Source organism: Callithrix jacchus, chromosome 15 (assembly GCF_049354715.1).
Source record: "Callithrix jacchus isolate 240 chromosome 15, calJac240_pri, whole genome shotgun sequence".
NCBI classification, from domain to species: Eukaryota; Metazoa; Chordata; class Mammalia; order Primates; family Cebidae; genus Callithrix; species Callithrix jacchus.
In genome coordinates, this window is record NC_133516.1 from 76,768,131 (window position 1) to 76,785,421 (window position 17,291).

Genomic DNA, 17,291 nt, shown 5'->3' on the forward strand with positions numbered 1-17,291 from the left:
CCTGCACTGAGATTCTTCCAGAGAGAGAAGAGGATGCTGTTCCACAGATGCTAGCAGGCCGCTTTTCGCTCAGGCTCCCAGGACACAGCCCTTCACCCAGTGTCACTTTACCCCTTCTCTAGCCTGTAACCTGTTTAGGAGTCAGGCACAATTTCTTTCTGCTTGTACACCTTCGGGGGCCCGTGCTCACATAAATGAGTGAAGCAGCCCAGGCATCCGGAGAGCACATGGGCTGTGTCAAGGGGCAGTCTCCACTCACCTGGCCCCCTGTGGCCACCTGGGTTGTGCAAGCCATGGCAGCTGAGTTCCCTGAATAATGGAGAAATGTGAAGTCTCTTTCAAACATGGGCAGCTAGTTCTTTTTCCTATCCACTTTATTGAGGTAGCCACCATGATCGATAGAACAATTTCTATAACCCCAAAAACGTTCCCTAGTGCCTATTTGAAGTCAGTTCACTCCCTTTCAGTACTGACCCCTGGCAATGACTGGTCTGTTTTTGTCACTATAGTTTTGCAAGTAGAATCACTTAGTATTTAGTCTGTAGTGGCTCATTTTGTTCAGTTAGCAGGATGTATTTGAGACCAATCTATATTGTTGTGGACACCAGTAGTTTGTTTCTTTCTGTTGCTGAGTTAATAAATACAGACTGTCCCTGATTCGACCAATTCAAGCTGATTCTGGATCATTTTGAAGTGTCTTCATCACTGTTTGATCACTGACCTGCTTTCTGGCAAACAAGATGTTCTAGGCTCATCTTTGGGGGGGGGACAGGGGCAGGAGTCTTGTTCACTGAGGTGAATTCATATGAATTAACCATTTTAAAGTGTACAATTCAATGGCATTTAGTACAATCACAGTACTGTGCAATCGCCACCTCTTGTCAAAATATTTCCATCATCTCAAAGGGAGACCCCATACCCATTAAACTCCCAATTCCCCACCTCCCCAGCTCCTGACAAATTCTATGCCACTTTGGCTCTGTGAAGTTGTCTATTCTAGATATTTCCCGTATTAGAATCATATATGACCTTTGTGTCTGGCTTATTTCACTTAGCTTAATGTTTTTGAAGTTTATCCTGTTGTAGCATGAAACAGTACTTCATTTTTATGCTAAATAATATTCCCTTGCATGGCTCTACCACATTTTGTTTATACATTCATCTGTTGATGGACACTTGCGCTGTTTCTGCCTTTTAGCTATTATAAATAATTCCGCAACGAGTACTAGTGTACAAGAATCTGCGTCCGTTTCAATCATTTGTTAAATATACGCAGGAGTGGAATTGCTGGGTCATATGGTAATCCTATGTTTAACTTTCTGAAGAACTGACCGGCTGTTTTCCACAGCCACTGCACCATTTTACATTCCCATCAGCAATATGAGAGGGTTCTGATTTCTCCATATCCTCATCAACACTTGGATTTTCCTTTTTTTCGGATAATAGCCATCCTCATGTGTGGGGAGTGAATCAGTAACAAAGAAAAGCGCTGGACCACATGATGTCATTCGTGAATTCCAACAAACGCTTATTAAAGAACTTATATAAATGCTTTTCAAAGCTTTTCTAAAAATTGTAGAGGTGGGACCATTTCCTGACTCACTCTGTGAGGCCAGCATTACCCTAATGCCAAAGCCAGACAAAGACACTATAAGAAAACCAGAGGCCATATCCCTTATGAATATGCATGCAAAAACACTCAATGACATATAGTAAATGAAATTCATCAGCATATTAAAACTGTTGTTAATTAAAAATGAATTTCATTAAAAATGAAATTCATCAGCATATTAAAATGTCACCAAGTAAGATTTATCCCTAGAATGTAAGGATTATTTTTTCATAATGAAACAAATCAATGTACTACACTACATTATTAGAATGAGGGGGGAAAAAGACATGAACATTTCAATTGGTGTGGAAAACACGCTTGACAAAATTGAATACATTTTTATGATCAAAACACTACTCCTTAACATGATAAAGGCAATATATCAAAAAAATCCCACAGCCAGCACCATACTTTATAGTGAAAAACTGGAAACTTTCTAAGATCAAGAACAAGACAAGGGTGCCCACCTTCCCCACTTCTATTTGGCATAGTACTGAAAGTTCTAGCCAGAGCAATTAGGCAAGAAAAGGAAATACAAAGCATTTGAAATGGAAAGGAAGAAGTAAAATTACCTCTGTTCACAGATGGCATGTAGAAAACCCTAAATAATCTACAAAAAACCCTGTTAGCACTAGTAAGTGAAAAGTCATAGGGCACAGCAGACAGTGGCATAGGAGAACGGCCACACCACTTCCCGTTCAGCTCCTTCACTGTCTTCTCAACCCCCTGCAACCTGGCGTTCACTCCTCCACAGAAACAGCTTTTCTGCAGCCTCAGTGAGTCTTTACCTATTTCAGACATCTCTTCTGTTTCCAGAACCTGAACGGGGAGAGGTCTCTGCCATGAAGAATGCAGATGTGGATGCTTCCATCTGGGTGCCTGGAGCTGAGAAGCTGGCCAGCCCTGGCCCATGTGCTCTTGACTTTGCAGCCATTCCCTGGCCCAGTGAAGCTTCAGGTTGGAGTCTGAGCCTCTTGGGTCAGCAGCTGTGATGTCACCAATTGTGACCTCAAGAGCTTCTGACCTCACAATGAGCCTATAGGCACTGCCTGTCTGGGGGCCCTGGGGCCTCTGTTCCTGTGGTAGCGTGGCAGCAGGGACCATGGCCAGCTTCAGTCTGCCTGGTGTCACATAAGCCAGCCCACAGGGTCCCGTAGCTTCTCCTTTCTGGGTAGAAGCTCCAGGCATAACCTGGGACTGGGTCTTCCCAGAGAGAGCTGTAGCCAGGGCCCTGCCAGCTTCGGGGGCCACAGCAGCTCTCGCACCAGCATCCTGCTGAGCAGGAGCAGTTCCAAGGTGCTCTGATAACATCTGATCATCATCACTACCAGGATTCAAGGCTGCTGCCTGGTGAGTGCTGGCCGCCTGACTGGAAAGGACAGTCCCAAGTCGGTTAGGGACTTGGGTAGCAGCAACAGGGTGGTGGAAAAGAGGCTGGGACAGGATCATGATGGCAGAGGGCAGCCCTGGACTCTGCAGCAGCCCTTCCCCTGGAGGGCAGACTCAGAAGTCAGCTTATAGGGGGTTATCCCCATGACCTAGGGGTCAGGTGGGAGGGTGTGAGGTGGGCCTGAGGGCTGCCCCTGCCTCTGTTGATCCCTCAGTTTCTGTGGTAATGCTGCTGCTCTGGTCCAGGACTGCCTGAGGCCATGTGGCCCAGCAGAAGCAGCACAGACCACCCATCCTGAACCCCACTTCTTCCCCCACTCACTGTGTGAATGCAGGCAAATCAGTTAACTTTCTGGAGCCCCAGTTGCCTCATCTGAGTTATGGGGGTGAGCATAGTATGTTCTCCATCAGGTAGAAAAAAAATGAAGTGAGGTTATGCATAGAATGTAGCAGACGCTTAGCAGAGGCCACAGGTACCTTTCTGCAGCCTCCTACTGTTACCCTGCTGCCAGCACTGGCCCAGGCTTCCCCCTGCCCTGACTCCTCAGGGTTGCGCCTAGACTGGAGGTGGCTTGCCCACGTGCACCTGGGAGGAAGGGGCTGAGCTGGGCCTGACCCAGGCTGTGGCTGCAGGTCTGTGGGCTTAGGCCCAGCGAAGGGATCCCAGAGTCCTCAGAACAGCCAGGGCTGCAGGGGCAGGGACCACCAAGACCCCCTTTAGCCAGCACTGGTGTAGACAGCTGCAGTCTGTACTAGGCTGGTGGGCAAGTCAGTGGAGAAGCCTGCCCTTCAGGGCCCAGGACAGGTTATGAACAGGATTGACAGTATTTCTGGGCCAGAGCAAAGGCCCTCTGGATGGCTGATCTTCCAGACTCAGAGACGGGTGAGGAGGCAGTGGGTAAGGAGTGTGTTCTGGCTGACAGACAGGCTGGTCTCCCATGCCATCGAGGCCATGGTCTCGGGGGCCTGTGTTCAGTGTCCAGTTTGCAGCCTCCCACCTAGGGCCTTGAGCCAGTCCACACTTGGCAGCAGATAGCCTCACAAGCCACCCTCAGACAGAAGGATGAGCAGCATGGCACGTTACAGGTTCACTGCCGAGCAGGCTTGCCTGAGCCCTCCGGCTTTTGGAGAACTCCAGAATTCCAGATTTGGGATAAGCTACCCATATTCCCTTGGGGCTCCTCTCCAGACATCGTCAATTTGGAGTCATGCCAGGTGAGATAATAAGCCACACCAGCTGCTTTGAATTGGGGAGGGAAGTGAGCTGCATTCGGGGCTGGCGGAGGCAGTCTCTGCCTTGGACCAAGGTAGCGAGGAGCTCCCAGGTCAGGTAGCAGTGGATGGGGACAGAGTGGCTGTGGGCAGAGTGATGAGGGGGAGAGGTCAGCCATGCCCTGATGGCTCCCTGCCTGTGTGTGTGTGAGGGCAGGTCTAAGTGTGAGTCTATAAGAGTGTCTGTGTGTGCAAGTGTGTCTGTGTGTGTGTGAATCTGTGTGTGAATGTGTGAGTCTGTGTGTATGTGAATTTGTGTATGTGTGCGTGTATGTAAATTTGTGTGTGTGAATGAGTCTGTGTGTCTGTGTGTGTGAGTCTGTGTGGGGGCTGTGTGTGTGAGTGTATGTGAGTCTATGTTGGGGGTGAGTCTGTGTGTATATATATGAGTGTGAGAGTGTATGTGAATCTGTGTGGGGGTGTGTGAGTGTAAGCGTGTATGTGTCTGTAAGAGTGTGTGTGAGTGTGGGTGGGGGAATGACAGTGAGGCGAGGTGGGAGACCTGCTTAGCAGCTGCCTGATCAGCCTGGGTCCTCTCGTGCTGGGACATTTGCAGCAGTTGCTGGGCATGAGCGTGTAGATGTGCAGTCCCCAAGCAGGCCCTGGACAGATGCGAGTGCAGAGGTGCACTTGGGAGCTGCACCCAGGAGGCACAGAGAGGGAAGTGGAATGGGGGAGGGTAGGGGAGGATGCACTCTGGGGTGTGTCCTCACCTTGGCTGCAGCTCAGCCTGCCCGGACAGGCTGCTATAGGTGACTGTGCAGAGCGAAGCTCTGAGCTACCCCCACAGAGAGGTGAGGGAGCTGGGGTATTTATCCCACTCCCTGCCCTCATTGGTGAGAGGCTGCTCCCACTCTCTGTGCATGGCCTAGTGCGTTTCTGCAGCTGGAGGAGTCGAAGGCCAGGCCTCCAGGTGTGGAAGTGAGGGCGGAGGGGCTGTGCATGGGCCCCTGACAGCATCTACTGCAAATCTCAGGCTGAAGCCAGGTCCCTGCCAGCTCGCAGTCTCCCTGCTCATGGGGCGTCCTCACCAAAGTAGCACACAGTCCTCTGGGCTGAGGGCCCTCCATGGAGCACCGGGTAGAATGGGGCAGAGTGTGGTGTGGAGGGGCTGGCAGGCCTGTGAGCTGGGCTGTCCTGATGCTGCCCACTGGATGTGGGAGGAAGGCCACACCCCAGCCCCTGCAAGGCGCACTGCATGGCCCTGTCCATCAAGAGGCCTACCAGAGGACAGTGGGGCTAGGGAAGCCTATGGAGACAAAGCTGGCACAGCGCTGGAGGGGCAGGGTTATTGAGCAGGGAGGCAGTGGGTGTCTGGCAAGGGTGTTAGAGGGTCTGTGAGGCCAGGGGGTGGCTCTAGAGCAGTGGTCCCCAATCTTTTTGGCACCAGGGTTTCATGGAAGACAATTTTTCCATGGACACCATGGTGGAGAGTGGTGGCTTTAGGGATGAAACTGTTCCACCTCAGATCATCAGGGTTGAGTTAGATTCTCATACGGAACACGAAGCCTAGATACCACACACGCTTAGTTCACAATCGGGTCCATGCTCCTATGAGAATCTAATGCTGTCGCTGATCTGACAGGAGGAGGAGCTCAGGCAATAATGCTTACTCCCCTGCCACCCACCTCCTGCTGTGCAGCTCAGTCCCTAACAGCCCACTGGCACTGATCTGTGGCTCAGGGGTTGGAGACCCCTGCGGTAGAGCACCCACCATGCTAAAGAAGAGTCAAACTTGCACCGTGTCATCTCTCCTGAGACTGCACTGTCCTGGCCCCACAGGGTGTTGGCCCCCAAAGGCTGTCTATCTCTCCTTTACACAGGCTGGCAGCTCTGGCAGGGGCGATGCCTCCTCTGTTTTGTAAACATGGGATGTTGGCACAGCAAGCCTGGTTGAGAAACCCCAGCAGCCAAGGAACCATGCATCAGGGGTTGCTTTGACCAAAGCACTGGGCTTCCTGAGAGAGGACAGGAACCACTCAGGCCTAGGGTTCTGGTGAGTCGCAGCCTCCAAGCTCGTTGCTGGAGCCACACCTGGGGAAGAAGCAGCCTTCCTCCAAGTGGCCACAGCCATGCTGTCCAATGCAGTAGGCGCTGGCCACATGCAGCTAGCTGTTCAGAGTTACTAGAATTAAATACAACTGGGAACTACCCCATCCCTCAGTCACGCTCAGCTGATAGCCGCATGTAGCCAGCAGCTGCCATCTCGGACAGCATGGACCCAGGGCATTTCCCTCATCTCAGAAAGTTCTACTGTACGGTGCTGGTCCCGGAGAAAGACCACCACCTGGCTGTGCCACAAAGACCCAGCCGTCCAGACCAGGTATCAGCCCTCCTCCCAGACCAGGGCTTCAGCTATCAGCTCCGGGGACCAAATGCGGCACCCAGGAAACCGTAGGCAGTCGGCATTGTCACAACATGCTTCAGCATCCTGTGTGGTGGTGTGCTGGCTGAAGTGGCTACATGAAGACACACCAGTGAGAAGGAGTGGGTGACATGCTGCCATGAAGACACCAGGAGTCAGGCCTTACCCTCCACTAGTCTCAATGCTCACCCAACTCTGCTCACCTGCAGTGCTTTAAAATGTATGTACAGCCTGGGCAATATAGTGAGACCCCATTTCTACAAAAATAAAAAAAAATTAGTGGGGCATGGTAGCACATGCCTGTAGTCCCAGCTCCCCGGGGGGCTGAGGTGGGAGGATCATTTAAGCCCAGGAGGTTGAGGCAGCAGTGAGCAGTGATTACACCCCTGCACTCCAGCCCAGGTGGCAGATCAAGACCCTGTTTCAAAACAAACAAACAAAAAACTAGAAATGGACTTACCATGTGACCCAGCAATGGGTATCAAAAGTATCTTCTCAGAGAAATGAAGATACTTTCAGGCAGAAACTTGCATCTGAATAGTAATAGTGGCTTTGTATGTGACCCAAGCTGGAGGCCTGAGCAGTTGCCCAACCGTGCCCTGGAACGGCATTCAGTAGCAGGAGGGACAGACTGTGGGTGAAGTTTGGGCAGATGTGGAGGAAAGCAGGATGAGAAGCAGCCAGTCTCAGAAAGATGCCTCGTGTGCAGTTCCTCTGCATAGCACTCCTGAAGTCACATACTGCTCCACGATGGAGGACAGATCAGTGGCTGCCAGGGTTGGGGACCAGGCTGTGGGCAGGCGTGGCTGTGGAGGAGTTAGTGTGAGAGGGCTTTGGGGAGAGTGTCTGTTGAGGACCCTGATTATGGTGGTCACAGGAAGCTACACACAGGAGAAAATGGCACAGAGCAGTGCATGCACAGGGCAGTGATGCCGGCATTTGGAGGCCTGCAAGCACCCCCCGCCCTGCTTCGCTGCTCTGTCACTCTGCTTTCTGCCCACCACCACCCCTGCCCCCTCTGATGCCCCCTCTGATGCCCCCTCCTGTCTTCCAGCCATGGCCAAGAGGTGCGCCACAGCTTAACCTGCTCAGTGATGGACTCCAGGGCCCACCAGAAGTCTCACCTGAGTAAAAAGTGGAGAATCCAGGCCCAGGAGAATTTTGCCAAGAGGTTTCCATACAGGTGCGGGATGCTTACACCTCTGGAGCCAAGCCCTGCCTCCCCCAGGTCACCCCAGCATCCTGGGAACTCAGATGTGTTCTGTGGGGCTGCAGCTTGGAGGGGGTTTCTTGTCCACAGGGAACCCCTTACCAGCCCTTGCCCTGCTGACAGTCTAGGGTCTGCTTTCGTTGCTCCCATCATAGCCTAAGCCAAGGGGCCTCTAGGTGGGCTCAGGCCCTGGTGGGTCGTCCCAGAGCCCAGGCCAGCTGCTTCCCCAAGTCACCTGGGAGCATGGTGACAGATGCCTGCCCCTCCTGAGCTGTGTTGGAATTGGTGTGCTGAGCACCCGTTGTTTGTGAGCTCCTGGGACCAGGATTCAACTGGGATAATGGACAGCCTGAAGGGAACTAGGGGCAGCTGGCCTCCCACCTGCAGGACAGCAGGCAGCATCTGGCGCTGTGGCTGAGCTTGGCACCCTGCAACCTCAAGCTGCGTACTCCATGCTCACTCCCCACCCCAGAAACAGGTGCTGTGTGCCCAGCGGTGGCCCTGGATGTTTGGCAGGGCTGCCCACAAGGACCACGGAGGACCACCTGGGCAGCCATGCTTAAGGGTGGTAGGGACGATGAGCTCCATGCGTGCCTCTGTGCCAAGCCAGCTGAGCACCTGTCCCTGTTCTTGCCCCAGGAGACTCTAGCTATATAGCCTTGTACCCCATTCTGTCCCCCATCGTAGACACTGCCACGTGAGGCCCAGGTGGCAGGTACACACCATACAGAGTGGCCTCAGGTTGAAACCAGGGGAGGCCAGCACCCAGGGGTTTGGATGCTCTGGACCAGCCCTTTTGGCTGCTGTGGCCATAACAAGACTCTCAAGCCAGCTACAGCTTAGCTCCCACCTCCTGGCTGTGCAACTTCTGTGCCTCAGTTTCCATGTCTGTAAAATGTGGGTAACACCTGCCTCATAGCACCTGTGTGAGATGACATATGGGCCAATATTTGTGAAGCACTTAAAACAGTGCTTGGCAGATGGAAACTTCCAGATGAGTGACAGCCACTTCAGGAGGCTGGTGGCTGGTGGCCATGTTGACACTCCAAGTGCTGTCACAGGTTCTCGTTGCTGACAGAGCCTGACCCTGAGCCCCTGCAACCCTGGAAGGTCACCAACAACTCCAATATGGTGCAGCTGCCTCTGCAGAAGAGGTTGGTGCCAACGAGGTCCATCCCAGTCCGAGGGTAAGTCCCTGCCCTGAGGCTACCACCCTCCCCCCGCCGGCCTTGTGCATGCTGCCTGGCCTTCCTTCCCCCGATTTTGCATGTAGAAGTTCACATCATCCTCCCAGCATGTGCCACTTTAAAGCTGAGGAAACTGAGGCAGAGAAAGTGGACATTAAAGCCTGATGACTATTCCCACAGCCAGGCAGCTTCCAGGCAAGGGCAAATAGGACCTTCCCTGGGCAGGGCCTAGGCCACTGGGGCAGGCTTAGTTGCACAGGTGGTGGGGAAACTGGCCTCTGCAGTAGGAGCTTAGCCAGGTTCGCCACATGGGAGAGCAGCAAGGGAAGGAGCCGGGCACTTCTGCACTTAGCGTGGCTGCGCTGTGCTGGCTAATGCTGTACTCCAAGGGTGGAGGCCCTGGGCGGGCCCTCAGCTGACCACAGCACGAACTCTCAGGCCCTCTTGTCACCCCAAGCATGGGACACTCAAGGAAACCCTGGACACCCTTGGAAGGATCCAGCCACAGAAAAGCAGACCCTCAGGCACACCTACTTCCTCCTAAACAGATGTGGAGAAAGAAACAAAGCCTCTTACCCAGCAGCTCCTCAGTCATGCACTGCATGGGGAACAGCTGTGTGGCACTGAAGGGCTTCCTCCACCAGCGGTGCAGGCCACCCCAGCCTCCTGAATGCCCTGGCCCTCTGATGCCTTGGTCCCCCATCCACTGCAGTTAATGTCAGGGACCCTCAGGGCCAGGGTGGGTCTGTGTTTACTTTTCCATGCCCATCATTTGATACACTGCGTGTCAACTCTGGCCAGCCATGAGGATGCACACTCCATCCCTGAACCAATGCCTGGAGAGACAGACAGACAGATGCATGCACATCCAGCCCACACACAGCCCTGGAGCACCAGATCCCCAGGATTTTGCCCCACAGCTCCGAGCTGAAGCAATGGGCTTAGCTGCCAGGTCTGGGCTCTGAGAGCTCAGATGTTCCTGGTCTCAGATTCTACCCATGCAAAATGGAGTGGCTTAGAGTTAGGGGCAGCTGTGGGGTCAGAGCAGAGGCCTGGGGCTGAACCCTGCTGTTGGGAAGCTGAAGGTGGCAGTGGGCAGAGGTGAGGCTGGGGAGAGAGAATTGACCAGGGACAGAGCGGCCCCTAAGGCCCTGCCACAGTGGAGAGTTGATCCCATGCCTGGGCTGGAGAGATGGGCAGTGGTGGATTTCCACATCTCTACAACCTGGTCCATGAGTACAGGAGCTAGGGAGGGGGCTGTGGGTGTCAGCTTCTGTCAAATGGCAGCAAAACAGTGAGGAGCAGGCAGAAGGGAGATTTCCCACTCCATCCTGTGAGATAGCTGTGGAGACAGTCAAGTCTGTGGGTGGCATGCTGGGTCCTACATGTAGCTGCTGGGGGATGGGCTGGAAGGAGGGGTGGAAGAGAGAGGGTGGCCTCAGAGTCAGGTTGGCATGGCAGAGAGGTACGCCTCTGGCAGGTGCTGAAAATGAAGCTCACTTAATGGATGGGCAGGGCTTGGGAACACGTCCCCAGCCACTTATGAGGTAGGGGCTCAGGAGGCACTGGGGAACTCCTAGATTCTGGCTTGGATGTCAGGTGGCTGGAGGAGCCTGCCTGTGGAGGTAGGCGAATGTGGGGTGCCACCATGGCTTCCTGGGACACCAGGTGACAGAGGCTCTCTGTGGAAGGGGCCAGGCCAAGCCTGGTTGGGAGCAGATTCTGACTGGAGCCCTCCCAGATTTGGCCCTGGCTGACTTCTCTGGGCTGTAATTGCTGCAGCCAGCAGGGCTCCTAAAGGCCACATGTGGCTGTGTGTGGCTTCTCTAGGCTTGAGGCTCCAGGTTTTACATCGCCGTCGGGCTCCAGCCCAGCACCACTGCCAGCTCCACCGCCACCTCCACTGTGTAGCCTTTGGGAACTCAAGTTGCTGAGCCGCCGCTTCCCCAGACAACTCGCCTTCCTGCTGTCCAACCTCGACACTGAGGCTGCCTCCCCCACAACCAGAGAGGCGGCAGGGCCATCCAGGGGCCTCTTCTAGAGCCTGGGCTTTGTGTGGCCTCCTTACTGGCCACCTACTCCTTGGCAGGCTCTGGGCAGCGGCCACAGACTTGAGTGAAGGGATCAGGCTTCACAGACCGGGAGTGCTTTGTGGTCCCCCAAGGAGCTATGCCAAGCTGATAAACTGGGCGGATTCCCACCTAACTTCCAGCTGGGATGATCACTTTGTCTCTCTGAGCCTTCATTGTCTCATCTCTAAAATTGTTGTAATAATGTTGAATCTTGCAGGGTTGGTGTGAGGATTAAAGAGTATGAATGTCCCTTCCAGGACTTTATCCCAAATGTACACTCACACAGGTGAGTAAACGCTGCTCACTCCAGTACTGCTAGAAACAGCAAAGAATTGGAAAGCAGCTAAACTGTTTCCTAAACACTGATAGGAAGCTGCTAAATTATACAACTGCTCCTGAAATCTTAGGCAGCCATTCAAATGTAGAGGCAGCTCTTTATAGACTGCTCTGAATGATCTATAGGTCTATTACAATCTTTGTTAAAAAGCTTATCAGAAGAGTATGTCTGATATGCTGCCATCTTGTGTGTACTAAAAATGAGGTGTGCTTGTGTATGTGTGTCCTGAGTGTGTGTATGTGTTGTGTGTTGTGTGGTGTGTGTGTGTGTGTGTGTATGTATGTGTGTTATGTGGAGCAGACAGCAATCATTACTTGAGGAGGAGAACGGGGAACCTGGGGACAGGACCCAGAGCGAGGCACACCATTTTTGTGGGTTGTCATACATGAGCCTGATGTCGTATTCCTGTATTACAGCATCAAGTAGTGTAAGAGTGTGGTGTGGCTGCTGGAGGCTTTGGAAAGCAAGACAGCAGCACTGGGCAGCAAGGTGCCTGCTGAAGATTTAAGGGTCCCCCTCTGTGTTCCACAAAGAAAGGGGCTAGAAAGTCACCTTGGAGTCCTTGGGAGGGTAAATAAAATCAGGACACTAATTGTAGCCCTCTCCCTGGAGTGGGGAGGGGGACCCCACTAAGTGGGGTGGGCAAGTGGCTTTATTGTCCCAGAAAGGAGGTGGAATGTGGACACTTATGATGAAAAAATTGAAGGGGGTTGGCTTCCCAGGCTGTAGGGGCAGGATGGGATGGGTTCCCAGCCTGCAAGAAGCAGACCCTGGAGTCAGATCTGTGATGCTTGGGGAAGAGTGACAGGCCACCCTTTGCCGCCCCAGCCAATATTCCAGGCTCCCTCCCTGTGCTGCCCCAGCCAATACTCCAGGCTCCCTCCCACTGTGGGGCCTGAGGACTCACAGTGTCTGCCTGGGGGTAGAGTACAGCTTCCAGCAGCACCCACAGACCTGCAGGAAGCAGAGACCTCTGGGGTCCCCTCCTGTGGGGGTGGGAGCCAGGCTGATCTTCGTTTGGACCGTATAAGCCTCAAGGAGGTTGTCTCTGGGGGTTAAAGCTATGCAGTGTTTGATATAAGCAAATACATCAACTTGTGTCTACCATGCAGCATAACCAGGGACACGAGACCCACCCTATTCCTGCTGGGAGCTCCTTCCCCCACTTCACCCCACGCTGAGTCCCTCCTCCCCTGCCAGTCAGGTCACCACATCTTTCTCCCGGCTTTAAAAACATTATATCTTGGCCAGACTTGGTGACCTATGCCTGTAATCCCAGCACTTTGGGAGGAGGCTGAGAGCAGGTAGATCACTTGAGCCCAAGAGTTCAAGATCAGCCTAGGCAACATGGTGAAACCCCATCTCTACTAAAAATAAAAAAATAGCTGAGCATGGTGGTGCACACCTGTGATCCCAGCTACTCAGGAGGGTGAGGCCGGAGAATGGCTTGAACCCAGGAGGTGGACGTTGCAGTAAGCTGAGATAGCACCACTGCACTCCAGCCTGGGTGACAGAGTGAGACTCCATCTCAAAAAAAAAAAAAGAAAAAAAAAAAGTTTTATCTTGACAACACATTGTTTGCTTTTTTCAATTATATAAGATTGTATCAAACTCCATGTAACTTTTTCCCCTTCACAGCAAGTTGCTAAAAGTCATGTGATGATGATGCTACCACTGTAGTTCCTTCATTTTTCACATTTCTATTTCATGATGTGTCCACTCTCTTTCGGGTGGATGTCTGGGTTGTTTCTGCTTTGTGCTACTGTGGGTGCTGCTGCTCTATGCATTCCTGTCCCCATCCCCTGGGGTGTACTGTCTCCCCTCCCCGACCCAGGACAGGATTTGCAGGTAGGTCGGAGGGCTTCTGAGCCCCCAGAGCTCCTGAACTGGTAGCAGACCAATTTCCAGAAAGTTCCCAGCCTCTCCAGGTTCCCTTGCATTCACACCTGCACTACACAGGGGCCCAGAGTATTTGGGTCTTGAGCAGGAGCGGGCGCTGGCTGCTGCAAAGCTGGTGGTGGTTTGTAGAAAAAGTTGATAGCCCATTACCTGAATTCAGAGTCAATTATAAAAATGTACCGGGTCTTTAATTTGTGCCTCCCCTCCTGGGCATTTAAAGGAAGACTCTGAGGGCAGTCAGGATATGTTTGCAGCCCCTGCCTTGTGCACCGGGTTTATGTCCATCCCCACAAAGGAGAAAATGAGCCCCCAGGAAGCTCTACTGCAGGGAAGCCCTTGCAGAAGAGCACTCAACAGCCTAAATGTTTGACAGGAGAGGGATGGTGCCGCAATGCTCTCTAAGCACAGCTACTCCATAAATGTTAGAAATGCTCATGCAGTGGCCCAGGTAGCAACACGGGCCCAGTACCCTGCATCTCACTGAGGCCACCTGGGTCCCCATGTGCCCTTAGGCTGTGAGCAGTTACAGTCAAACACGGATCCACAGATGGAAAGGGGGAGGCATAGTGGACGGTGCATTAGTGGGTAAGACCCTCTCCTAGGAGTTTATCCTGCAGTCACACACCATACAACCTTTATGTTGGCATTGCCACAGAAAAGGATCCAAACTAACCTAGCATTTCAGACCAGTGGAACAAAAGCAGCACATTGTCGTGGAATTATGGTTGATTCTCTCCTCTGCCTGGGTCCCCCAGAACCAGCTCTGGAGGCAGGGATGGGGGTGTGAGTAGTGTATGTGAGAGGCGATTCCAGTTAGTCCATAGAGAAGTAGTGGGGAGACAGGGAAGGGATGGAACCAGGAAAGGAGTGTGCCCTTGAGCTGGCAGCCATGGCTTAGTCTGCTGGGACCACTGTAACTAACACCACAGATTGGGGGCTTTAAATAAGGTTTATTTTCTCCCGGCTCCAAGGAAGGCTAGACGTCCAAGGTTAAAGTGCCAGCTGCCTTGGTTCCCTGATGGGGGCTCTCTTCGGGCTTGTAGAGGGCTGCCTTCTCCATGTGTGAGAGGGTGAGACAGGGAGGGAGAAAGAGAGAACTCTCCAGTGGCTGTTCTTATGAGGACATTAATCCCACCAGACCCCACCCTCATGACCTCTTTTCAACCTGGTCACCTCCCAAAGGCCCTGTCTCCAAATAGCGTCACGTTGTGCATGAGGGCTTCCACATAAGACTCTGGGGAGAATATAATTCAGTCCTCAGAAGCCTCTATGGGCACTCAGTGCCCAGTCCTTGTGGGAAAATCTGGGGGCACCATGCAGATTGTCCTTCGATATTCTTCATGCAGGGATGAAAGCTGGAGCATTTATCCCCCAACTTTCATCAGCTGTGGGTGAGGACTGCTCCCAGGGGCACTAACGCACACCCAGCCTTCCTGGTGGTCAGAGGAAGCCTGTGGGAGGGTTGCAGATGCCAGGGAGCCCATGGAGGCACCGACCTGAAACTGGCTGTCAGTTCTCAGACTCCCTTGCCACTAGGAATGGCAGTGGGCAGGTTCACGCCAATGGCATTGCACTGGGAATGGAATGGACTGTCCAGTTTGGGTCTTTAAAGCAAGCTTGGGTGCCCTTCTTTTCCCTTTGACATTCAGATACCTGAAAAGTAAATGGTTCACTCTCATGAAAAAGGGCCACGAGATGGGGGAGCAACAAAAGAGCTCCGAGTGGCCCAGTGAAACAGCTGTCCCACAGGCCTCTGCCCCCTTCCTCTGGGTAGCAGAAAACACCTTAACCAACTGTCATTGAGTTTTTGTCCCAGGCAGCCTCACTTGTATCCTCATGCAGGAGCCGCAATATGACGGGGAAAGGTAGCATCCTGAGATCTGGGCTCACTGACCCCTTGGAGTGTTCTGGTGACACACAATTGGAACTGCATGCAGCAGCCAGGGCCTTGACTCCACCCCCCAGCTGTCACGCTCATTGCTGAAGCCCACAGATGCATTCAGCTGTGCTTCTAAAACCATAATGTATGAAATCTTGCTGTTTGCAATAAACTGGGGCTTTATTCTAAATTTTAAACATTGGAAACATGCCTCTCAGGAAGCTGCCTGGATAACAAAGCCACAGAATAAAACAAACAAACAAACAAACAAAACAAAAAACCCTACCCTGTAACTGCAGAAAATTGGCTAACATTTTCCTGACAATGAGAGCCAGAAAAAAAGCAAAACAACCTTATACGTATTTTAAATAAATCTGTAACCCAACCCAGCAACAGCACCCCATCGTGGGAGGGGTCTCGCCAGTGCTGTCCAACTTTAAGAGACTGAATACCTGGGAAGTAAAAGACAATTTCAAGGCAGTTAACATGCCATGTGACCTAGGGTTTGTGCCATCAGCCCCTGTGGGCATTGGACCAGGGTTTTAACAATCACCTGCCTGAAGGAGGTGCCAGATGGAGAGCCACCTGGGCACCTCTTGTGTTGTCCAGCTCTACACACATGACCCTGTCTTTCTTGGGTCCTCCAGTGATCCAGCTGGGACCCCACAGGGTAGTCAGCCTGTGATCTATGAGGACGTAGACATTCTGGCACCAGCCAGAGAGGAAACAGGCCACAGCAGGCCAGAGCAGGTAGAATTCCCCAAGGACAGCCTCCAGAGCTGCCCCAGCTCCCTCAGTCTTCAAGGGCCTGCGCTGTGGCCCTGTAGACACAGCAGAGGGTGCAGGGCTGCATGTGGTGGACACAGTGCCTGTGTGACAGCATGACATTGGGTTCCTGCAGCATCCACACATGGGGACATCGGTGAGAGAGCAGTGGAGTAGCTGCCCGCACAAGGGACTGAGTATGACAAATGCCAGCATGTCCAGGTGCTGAGGGCATGACAGCAGGAGGCAGGGCACATCTAATTGTGAGACACCTGAGAGTGAGATATCCAGATGGGTGTCAGTTTCAGCAAACAGGTCCCATTGGGGGCTATGTGGGAGCTGAGTGAGCTGGGAGCAAAGGCATGTGTCATCAAAATGGGTGTGCAACAATCGCACACACAGTGGCTTAGAACACAGCATGTGTAGCCTCTAAGGGAGCATGTGAGGGCCAGGCAGCACCTCACAAAGACAGTGGCCCCAGTGTGTCCAAGGCCCCATCATTCCCTCCTCAGCCTGGCTCCAAAGAATGGGGCTGTGGTCCAGTATTTTAGTTTCTTTTTTATTACTTATGACAGAGCTCCTGAAATGGGTAATTTATAAAGAAAATAAATTTACTTCTTATAGTTATGGATGCTGAAAAGTCCCAGCTTTAGGGACTGCATCTGGTGAAAGCCTTCTTGCTGACAGGGACTCTGGAGACTCTGGAGGTGGTGCAGGGCTTCACATGGCAAGGGGGCTGAGTACACTATCTCTGGTCTCGTTTACTCTTCTTATAAAGTCATGGGTCCTACTCCTATGGTGACTCATTAACCCATCAACCCATCAATCCATTAAATCAATCTATTAATCCACCAATGGATTAATTGATCTGAGAGGGCAGAGATCTCATGACCCAATCACCTCTTAATGACCCCACTTCTCATTGTGGATTATATTTCAACATGTGCCACATTGTGGATTAAATTTCAACGTGAGTTTTGGAGGGGACAGATATTCAAACCATAGCACCCAGGGAGCTCTGGAAATGGTGCAAAGCCCTAGGCTTTGTGTGTCCCTCCATGGGGAGAAGGATCCAGGCTGGGGGAGGCCTCGTGGGGAAACCAGTGGTGGCAGCAGCCCCTTCCCAGGTCCACTGGAGTTGGCCACCCCATTCCTATTGGCAGGGCCTCTGGACACAGCTTGAAGAGAGCTCAGAGAGGGGCGTCCAGCTCTGGGGGAGCTCAGAGAGGGGCATGACCTGATAGGGAGGCTCCTTAGAGTGGTCTGAGAAGGGATAGCATTGCAGCCCAGGGATGGTGCAAACA

At 52.6% G+C, this 17,291-nt stretch overlaps 1 protein-coding gene across 6 annotated transcripts; it reads left to right on the forward strand.

Annotated features, from left to right (window-relative positions):
- Positions 1-2,685: 2,685 nt before the first annotated feature.
- On the forward strand, positions 2,686-15,410 carry C15H3orf22 (chromosome 15 C3orf22 homolog). Of its 6 annotated transcripts, none has more exons than XM_078351877.1 (6): positions 2,686-2,962; positions 4,088-4,216; positions 7,693-7,821; positions 8,910-9,035; positions 11,325-11,393; positions 15,186-15,410. In XM_078351877.1, the coding sequence occupies exons 3-6, from the start codon at positions 7,733-7,735 to the stop codon at positions 15,325-15,327; spliced, it is 426 nt and encodes a 141-aa protein (XP_078208003.1). In that variant the 5' UTR covers positions 2,686-2,962; positions 4,088-4,216; positions 7,693-7,732; the 3' UTR covers positions 15,328-15,410. The 6 variants fall into 6 exon arrangements, with proteins under 6 accessions (XP_078208003.1, XP_035129830.2, XP_035129831.2 ...); XM_035273939.3 differs by lacking the exons at positions 11,325-11,393; positions 15,186-15,410 and adding exons at positions 6,097-6,269; positions 10,866-11,208; XM_035273940.3 differs by lacking the exons at positions 11,325-11,393; positions 15,186-15,410 and adding exons at positions 6,621-6,858; positions 10,866-11,208.
- The last annotated feature ends 1,881 nt before the right edge of the window (positions 15,411-17,291 follow it).

Bases quoted from the DNA above. Each gene is read 5' to 3' on its own strand.
- C15H3orf22 (XM_078351877.1), top strand. From the start codon at position 7,733: ATGGACTCCAGGGCCCACCAGAAGTCTCACCTGAGTAAAAAGTGGAGA. The intron at 7,822-8,909 runs GTGCGGGATGCT...GTGCTGTCACAG, and splicing joins GCCAAGAGGTTTCCATACAG to GTTCTCGTTGCTGACAGAGC. The intron at 11,394-15,185 runs GTGAGTAAACGC...ATCCTCATGCAG, and splicing joins CCAAATGTACACTCACACAG to GAGCCGCAATATGACGGGGA.